This window comes from Choloepus didactylus, chromosome 2, assembly GCF_015220235.1.
Source record: "Choloepus didactylus isolate mChoDid1 chromosome 2, mChoDid1.pri, whole genome shotgun sequence".
Lineage (NCBI taxonomy): Eukaryota > Metazoa > Chordata > Mammalia > Pilosa > Megalonychidae > Choloepus > Choloepus didactylus.
The window spans coordinates 113,923,711-113,932,654 of record NC_051308.1 but is presented as its reverse complement, the minus strand read 5'-3'; the positions used below and the strand labels follow the sequence as shown (position 1 = coordinate 113,932,654).

The 8,944-nt window shown below is 46.9% G+C and overlaps 1 protein-coding gene across 4 annotated transcripts; it reads right to left on the bottom strand.

Annotated features, from left to right (window-relative positions):
* Positions 1 to 2,362: 2,362 nt before the first annotated feature.
* CRNN (cornulin) lies at positions 2,363 to 8,219 on the bottom strand. Of its 4 annotated transcripts, none has more exons than XM_037814553.1 (3): positions 8,067 to 8,219; positions 5,714 to 5,889; positions 2,363 to 4,575 (listed from the first exon to the last, which is right to left on the bottom strand). In XM_037814553.1, the coding sequence occupies exons 1-3, from the start codon at positions 8,179 to 8,181 to the stop codon at positions 2,698 to 2,700; spliced, it is 2,169 nt and encodes a 722-aa protein (XP_037670481.1). In that variant the 5' UTR covers positions 8,182 to 8,219; the 3' UTR covers positions 2,363 to 2,697. The 4 variants fall into 4 exon arrangements, with proteins under 4 accessions (XP_037670481.1, XP_037670490.1, XP_037670473.1 ...); XM_037814562.1 differs by having other exon boundaries at positions 5,714 to 5,864; XM_037814545.1 differs by lacking the exon at positions 8,067 to 8,219 and adding an exon at positions 7,874 to 8,049.
* Between the last annotated feature and the right edge of the window lie 725 nt (positions 8,220 to 8,944).

Genomic DNA, 8,944 nt, shown 5'->3' with positions numbered 1-8,944 from the left:
AGTTTCTGCTTTATTGAAGTTTGCTACATTATTGAATGCATAGATAATAAAAACTGTTATATTTCATTGTGAAATTATAGCTGTTGGCATTTTAAGGTGTCCTTCTTGGTCTATTTAATGCTTTTGACCTGAATTCTATCTTGTTGGGGTCAAGATCATGACCTCTGCTTTTTAATTTTGTTTTAATCTACAATTTTTGGATATATTTTGACCCCCCTCTCCTTTTAAACTTTTCTGAATCTCTTTGTTTTGAATGTCTCTTATAAAGAGCATAGAACTGTGTAGAGCTAATATGAAAATCTAATTCATTTAGTAGTGCATTAGCCCATTATATAATTCTTACAAATGACATATTTGGCCTCAATCTATCACCCTCTTTTATGTCATATTTATGCAAACATATGTTTTATATATAAATAACATCATTCACTATATTATGTGTTTTATTTGCTTTTTTCCCTGGGACATCTTTTGGTATTGATGGGTACTTGTATTTATATTCTAATGTTATATTTATGCTAACTTCTTTATGTATTTTTTATCCTCCCCCCACCCACCCTTTATAGATACGTCTATTCATTCTCTACTCTAAGTAGTGATAGAACTTTCTGGAAACTTATTCACCCTCCCTTAACTCTTCCTTCCTTCATACCTAACTTGAAATTATATCCTTTCACTCTCAACTGGTATTTATAAGATAATTTACTTTCCATATGCTTTCCCATTCTCCCTTCATTTTTTTGCTAGCTGTATTACATCTATACTGTTAAAAAATGTTATTTTGTCACTTTTATCTCCATTATTTAGTCTTAGTTCTACATTAAATATATTTAAATACTCACCATCAGATTGTATGCCAAATGCTTTTTCTATTATATATATATATTGGTGGTCTGAAGCTTACTCTCTAGTAGATTACTCAGGAAGGGTTTCTGAGTGCTTACAAGTTCTTTGCTGTTTGGCTTTGGACTTTATATTTAAAGGCAAATTTGGATGACCATAAAATCAGTTAGTTCTCAGAAGGATACCTGACCTTTTACACATACTTGCCTCTTACTATGCTGATTTCAGTTCTGGGTTTTTGTTTTGTGTATTAGTTTTGTATGGCTGCTGTAACAAATTACCACACACTTAGTGACTTAAACAATACAAATTATTATCTCACAGTCTTGGAGGTCAGAAGTCTAAAATCCAGGGGTTGAAAGGACTGCATTCCTTCTGGAGGCATCAGGGGAGATCTAGTTTCCTAGTGTTTTCCTTCTTCTTGAGGCATCTTCCTTAGCAAGTAGAGCATCATTCCAACCACTGGTTCTGTCTTCACATCTCCCTTTGACCCTCTTGCCTCCTTCTTGTAAGGACCCTTATGATCACTTTGGACCTACCTGGATAACCTAGGATAATCACCTCTACAAAATTCCTTTTTCTATATAAGGTAATATATATATATATGTATAGGTTCTTGGGATTAGGATGTGGGCATCTTTGGGGAGCCATTTTTCAGCCTACCACATCTTGTTGTACCTTTGGAGATTTCCTTTACTTCCCATAAACCAACCATGTAATGAAAGATATGCTTTCTCCAGGACCTAGTTATTTTGCTGTGAGAGGCCCTTCAGAGCATTTAGTCAGTCATAGTGCCAGAAGCGGAAGTCCTCCTAGGAAGTTTCTAGACAATATCCATAGGCTCTACTCCAAACCTTTGGAATCAGCATCCCCAGGGTTAGGTTCATAAGTTTGTATTTTAGAAACAACTCCCCAAGTGATTCTTAAAATAAACCAGAATTGAGAGTTTCTATCCCATAACTCGTTCATGTCCAGTGGCTGGGACATTGTGAGAGGTCAGAGCTGACACTGATGGGGAGATGGGGAAGGGAAGCTCGGAGGCTCTGGCTCCTGGTTCAGTACCTGGTAGCACATGCATTCTCCTCCTTCCCCTGAACAGCCCCTGGGGTCCTTCTACCATTTATAATTTCCCTCAGATAAGCCTTCTGATGTGACCTTAGGGGTGAACAGAGGCCTAACACTCTAGAATTAGATGTAGTGTTGTATTCCCAACATCTGTTGACAGAGTGAAAGAATATAGAACAGAGAATAGCTTTACTTATCTAAATCCTAATTATCATTTAAAGGTCGTTACAAGAAAGCATCTTATGAAAGAAAACTTTCCTGATCCAGCTCTGCCAAGTATTAAGCATGATATCTCCCCTCTTTGACCCTTTATAACTCTTGGATCCCTCACAATATTTTCTCAACTGGATGTTCCTTGAAGGTAGAGATCATATCTAGTTCTTCACAGAGCCCCATATCCCTAAGCCCACCATGTCAATAGAAGGTGAATGAGTGGGACACAAAGGCCTGTTGCTTAGGAAGGTTTTATTGATGCTTTAGGATAGATAGGGCAATACACAGGTGGCAGCGATGAAAGGAACCCTGAAAACTCTCCAAAGCTGGAGAGAATTTAGCACAAAGGGATAACTTATTCTATGTCTTCCTGCTCCTGAGAGGGTCTGCACAAGGAAGCAGGTAAGACAGATGAGTGTAGAACAGAAAGCACCTTACAGAAATGATGTCACCGAGAAAGACAACCATGGTTAAGAGCTGATTTTCACCAACATGCCAATTGGACTGGCCAGGGCAGGACAAGCCAATCTTTCTTCAGCTGCCTTCTTCTAGTATTAGAGTCTGGGGGTGGTACACTCATGGCTTGCTGCTTCTGAAGTAGGAATACAGCCCCTGAACTGTAATGCCTCGCTTCCCTTCAGGCTGCGCTGAATCCTGGCCCTGTGCTGAAGGAGCGCTGGGCTGCAGGCTGCCCTGGTCCTGCCTGTGGATCACTGTCTCCCTTGTGTGGTCGTCAACCCACTCCTGACCAACCACAGTGGACTCTCTGGGATGGGGCTCTCTCTCTCCCTGCCCTCCCGTCACACTGCACCGTGGGTGCCTGCTGTTCCAGTCTTGCCTTTCTGTCACAGTGCTTGCCCCAGTCTGGGCCTGTCCTCCTTGAACTGCCTCTCCTGCCTCATAGTTGCTGACTTGTGTCCACCTTTGACCACTACCTGACTGTGTCTGGGTCTGTCCCTGTTCTCTAGTCCCTGTGTGACTTGCCGGCTGGCTTCTGTGCTGCTCCACAGCCTGGGGATGCGTCTGAGATTGTGATCTTGCCTGTGTCTGAACGGGTCTGCCTGTTACTACCTGGCTCATCTGGCTCCTGTCTTGACCTTGGGTCTGGCCATAGGTGGATGCCTGTGGCTGGGTGCATCCTGTCTCATGGCCCCTGTCCTGACCCAGGGTTTGGGTGGCACCTGTCTGGGTCTGACTTATGGTCTCACTTGTTTGGTGGGCTCGGTCTTGTTCCTGGGTCTGGGTGATTGACCCTGCCTGTGTCTGAATGGGTCCACCTGTTACTACGTTGCTTGTCTGGCTCCTGACTTGACCTTGGGTATCGATCGCTCTAGTCTGGCCGCAGGTGGATGCCCATGGCTGAGTGCTTCCTGCCTGATGGCTCCTGTACTGCTCCATGGTCTGGGAGTTTGATCCCGCCTGTGTCTGAAGATGTCTACCTGTCACCACTTGGCTTGGCTGGCTCCTGTCTTGACCTTGAATCTGGCCATAGGTGGACACACGTGTCTGGGTGCTTCCTGCCTGATGACCCCTGTCCTGACCCAGAGTTTGGGTGGCACCTGTCTGGGTCTGAGTTCTGGTTCCAGACAAGGTCTCACTTGTTTGGAGGGCTCTGTCCTGTTCCCTGGTCTGAGTGTTTGACCCTGCCTGTGTCTGAATGGTTCTTCCTGTTACCACTTGGCTTGGCTGGCTCCTGTCCTGCTCCACAGGCTGGGGGTTCATCTGAGATGGTGACTCTGCCTGTGTCTGAACAGGTCCACCTGTTACCACCTGGCTCCTCTGGCTCCTGACTTGACCCTGGGTCTCAGTTCCTCTGGTCTGGCCATAGGTGGACTCCCGTGGCTGGGTGCTTCCTGTCTTATGGCCCCTGTCTTGACCCAGGGTTTGGGTGGCACTTGTCTGGGTCTGAGTCACGGTCTCACTTGTCTGGTGGGCCCTGTCCTGTTCCCTGATCTGGGATTTCCTCTCTGATCTCCTCTCTCTGGACTGATAACTCCTGTCTTCTCTTGCTGTCTGGGTCTGCCCTGCAGGCCCCCTCTCTTCTGCCTTCTGGCTCTCTGTCTCCTGTCTCTGGGACTCAGATTGCTCATCACAGCTACTGACCCGAGCAGAACTAATGTCCTGGTCCTGGGTCTGAGTCTCAGTCCCGGCCGGCCCTCTGGATGCCTGCCCGCCCTGTCCAAGGCTGCTCTCCTCACGCTGCTGACCTCTGCTAGCCCTTCCCACTTTGGTGTTACTTCCCTGTCCTTCCCCCAGCTCTTGGGAGGCCCCAGGCTGGCAGCTTCTGGACTCTCGAGATCCACAGGCTCCCTCAGGACTCTCACTCAGTGTCTTGAAACAGGCCTGGGCCACTTTAAACACCAAGACAAGGAATTCCTTGAATTCCATGGTCCCGGAGTTGTCTTCATCCAGCAGGCGCAGGACTTCATCCACCGTGGCTGGATCGTGGGGTTTCTGGGGAGGAAATGAGGCTCAGTCAGCACCGCTCCCCTGAGGAGGACATAGGGAGGCCAGTTCCACTCGGCTTCCAGGCTTCCCAAGGCCCTGGAGAGGGGGTGCGAACCCCTGTACCCCAACACCCTCTGCACATCTACCAAGATAGCAGCACTAACACGTTCATTTTTTTAGGCCTTTTCTTTCCCTCAAGGGTAGAAAACACCTTTTATTTTGTTGCTTCTGTGTCTGGCACAATTTCTGCCCTAGAGGTGAACTGGTTAAATGTTTATTGAAGAATGAAAAGATGATTGTGCTCGTAATGCACCTGAGTTCTAGGGTTGTTCTTTAGACTGCCCTGGACACACTCGCTGGGACATGGAGGCAGTGTCCTTTCCCCGATCCCAACTCAAAGGGAAGGGCGGGGGAAGCTGGGGAGGGGGGTCGTGACCCCTGGGAATTCTGTGAGAGCCTCTCTGAGCCTCAGGGGTCTTTCCCAATATAGGGTGGTGGGGCCCAGCAGGGCAGCTGGGTTACCTGAGGCTGTGGCAGCATCCTGTTGTGCCCACACATCCCTGTCCCCAAGGCCTTCATCTGCACAGCTGCTTCAGGTAGAGCCAAAGGCAGGAAAAGGCACCAAAGGCCCTGCTACCCAGGGAGGGGCTCCCCAGAGTCTCCCCCAGCTGTTAACAACCTGCTCTCCAAAACCTAGTTACTGATGTGATCAGTCAGCGAATCCGCTTGAGCCACAGGTTTGTGGAAGGCACAGAGTTATACTTATAGTGAATGCTTATTAATGGATGCTCAAATTTCAGATGGTCATGGGAGATGTTTACTATATCAAATTTAAAATGCAGCAAAAAACAGTGATTGTTTTCATTTCCAGAACACCTGAAGGCTCTGTTTCTCCCTGAGCTGTCCCTTTGGAGCCCTTTAACCTTGTCTTCGAATTAGAATTAATTAAAGGTATTTTCTCTAAGGGCCTTATGACCCTCTCTTGTTCCTTGACTCTTTTCCTCTGCCTGCAGGGCTGCGGTTAGGACAGGCAGGCCTGGATCTAGCTGCTGCCTCCCCAGATTCCTGAGGCAAAGCATCTGCAGGCAAACAAGCTCTCTCTCTCCTGCTACAGCCCCTCCCCACATGACTCAGCACATCATACCACGATGACATCGGCAAACTCCTGCTCCAAGAGCCTTTTCACCCCGCCTCGGCTCAGCGCCGTGCAGTTGCCCTCAGTCCTGGTGTGGCGACTGAAGACTTCAATGATCCCATTAATGTTTTGCAGTAATTGAGGCATCTTCGAAGTCAAGCTGGAAAAAAAGATGAAAAGCCCCTCTTGGGGGTTCCATAATCAACCTCAGCTGTTTGCTCAGGAGCACTTTTTCTCAGTCCCTTCCTTTCATATTCAGCTCTGCTTTTGGTCTCTCTGCGCCTTCTTCATCGTTTCCTACTTAATTTGTTTTGTGAATGGGAATGAGGAGCACTTGGTGCTCCCGAGTCAGGATTTAAACGCTGGTCCCGGTTGGTATGAACTCAGGAAAGTTGCTTTGCCTCTCCTTGCCTCAGTTTATTCATTGTGAAATGAAGGTAATACTAGTACCTACTTTGTAGAGTTATTGTGAGGATTAAAAGAGATAATTCATATAAAGCACTTGGCAGAGTGCCTCACTTATACTAAGTGCAGGCTTTATGAAATATTATGTTCTTGTACACATATACACATATGTAATTTGTGTACATCTATATACACTTTACTGCTTCCAAAGTACTTTCACGTGCATCATCTCTTGTAACCCTTATTTTCTCCACTGTTTTATAGGTGAGGAAATAGACTCAGAGAAGTTAGGTGATTTGCTCAAGGCTACACAGTTTATAAGGACCAAGAAATCCTAGAAAGCAATCCATATCCTCTGAACCCATATACAATGGGCTTTCAAGGCTCCACCCTGGATAGGGTAATCACTTTGCCTATCATAAGGGTGTTAGAGACCCTACTGGGAACAAGCACTCAAGGTATTTGAGTCAACCTCTGCCTTGCCCTTCCTTGCTTCCTTTTAGGAAGGTATTCAGGAAGAGGCCAGGCTATAGCATGTTGGGGATGCTGAGGAGGGGGCATGTACCCTGAGTAAGAGGACTTCCAGTTCTGAGAGTCCAGTTTTCTCTGAATGTGAACCCCATCCTTAGCCCTGGGGCTTGTCAAGGAGGTCAACCTGCCCCACAGGCATTTGGCTGCATCATGCTCAGAGTCCTGGGGACCTATGGGGAACAGCTCCCAATTGAAGGGAAAAATTTTCTTTCTCATTAGCCAGGAATCTGGAGGCAGGTTGAGGTAAGGCCTGGGTGTGGCAAATGGGCAAGAGGCAAAGTGACCTGGAGATACATTAAGCAGAAGCCTTGAGGAGACCAACAGGAGAAGATGGTATGGAAGATGTTAAGGTCAAATGCAGAGGCAGATGGAAGTCTACAACAGCTGGAAAATTGGGAGGGGGACCTTGGAGATTTAAGGGAGAATGAGGAAGGGAAGAGGAGGACACAGAAAAACAAGAGAGCAAAGGAGGAAGGTGCTAGAGAAAGCAGGTCAGCATGGCTCAGAAGGGTTCGGAAGGTCACAGACCCAAGGTAGGCTGTTCAAGGCATGACTTTTCCAGAACCCAGTCACAAAAATTTTCTAGCAGACTTTGCTCTCTTGTGTATACTGAGGTACAAAGCTCAGAATATTGCATCTCCACAGAGATGTGAAAAGATCTTGTTTTATTGTTTTTAACCACGTGGCAGACATGAACCACTGATGTCTAAGCAGTAAAAATAAGATCATCACTTTTTAGTTACAAATCAAATCTCCTAGAATAAATCCATAAGCTCATCTTGCCTAAATGTCACCCTGAACAGGAGGAGGGGGGGAGACACATTAGCCCCATCCCCCATGAGACAATTTGACCTCATCATCTAGGCTGACAGAAGTAACCTGATTCTGGCCCCACAGTCTGAGCATTGCAAAAAAGCTTCCAGAACCTTAAGAACAAGAGACTTTCGCTGATCCAGGAAAGCATGTGGGTGGTTCTGCTCCTGCTGCCCACAGTGTCTTAATGAGAGGAGCTTCTGCCAGGCTGCCACAGAGGAGGAGGAGAGAATAGACAGCCTCGGCAGATTACCATTTCCAAGGTGCTCCTGGATTGCTGGAGGCCAGTCAAAGGGGACCCCTGATGCCCACAGCCCACAGGCACTGACTGACAGATGGGCACACATCAGACAGCCCTGGTTTTACAAGCTCAAATTACCAAGACACTGAGAATAAGAGATTCCTCAAGAGGAGACTTACCTAATGCACCGGCAGGGTGAGGCAAGCGACTGTGAAACGGTGTGTGGAGTACCAGGTCAGCAGGATGGGAATCTTTTATAGGGCTTTTAATTGCAGCTAGTGTTTTAGACAGGAGGTCCCCACCCTGTGGGAAAGCTTGATTCATCCCAGACTCAGCCCAGCCCCGCACCACTTCCTTTTCTTTCTGTCTCACCTGCTGGCATGGGGCTGATGCATTGGTCTAAGGAGCAGGCCTCGCTGACCACGTTTGGTGTCTTCTCTGCATGGCCCTGTCCCTTCATGACTTGGAGGCTCCTCTCCAATGCCATGGGCTCGGCAGTATTCAGCAGGAATGGTTCCTAGTGATCATTCCTTTTCTCCGTGCAATTGCAAAGTCATGGGACTCTTTTTCCTTTGTCATACAAGGACATTTCCTTCTACTGAGGATATCTTTTCTGAAGTGGCCACTTTGGGAGGCCACACATTTTTCTGGTGATGCTGCCATCACTTAGAACATTTTTGGCATTCTTGTTTTGGAATTGCCTTTCAGACTCAGCTTATGAGACACACAAGAAAGCCAGTTGCATGTCTTTATAGTTGGGTCTCATTTTTATTAAAACAATAAAAGGTTAATATCCATCTCTCTCCTACCTACATCCTATGGGTAGGGGCATTTACAGCTGGTGGGGAGGAGAAGCTTGAGATAATCATGTGCAACCCCCTCATTGCAAAGACAGTGAACTAAATTGGTCAGTTAATCAACAAATATTTATGGAGAACCTGCTTGGTTTCAGAGATGGGCTAAGGGATACAGTGTTGATGGCGGCAGTACCAGCTCTCATGTAGTCCAGTGGTCCCAGAGGAAAGTTCTCCAGAATTAAATGATAACGGTAATTAACATGCGTGTAGGGCCTTACAGTTTGTAACACACTTTCACATATATTATCTCCTTTTTATTTTGACAACCTTTGAGGCCCATTTTAGAAATGAGGAACCTGAGAGTGTCCAGGGAAGTAGGCTGGCTTACCCGAGGCCACTCAGTGAAGTAGGGGTGGGGCTGGACCAGGGCCCCTCACTCTCCCTGGCCACCTT

Excerpts from the sequence above, each read along its gene's own strand:
- CRNN (XM_037814545.1), bottom strand. The coding sequence starts at position 8,018 with ATGAATCAAGCTTTCCCACAGGGTGGGGACCTCCTGTCTAAAACACTA. Across the intron at positions 5,890-7,873 it reads TCACCCTGCCGGTGCATTAG|AGGGGCTTTTCATCTTTTTT; the intron begins GTAAGTCTCCTC and ends GGAACCCCCAAG. Across the intron at positions 4,576-5,713 it reads AGTTTGCCGATGTCATCGTG|AAACCCCACGATCCAGCCAC; the intron begins GTATGATGTGCT and ends TTTCCTCCCCAG.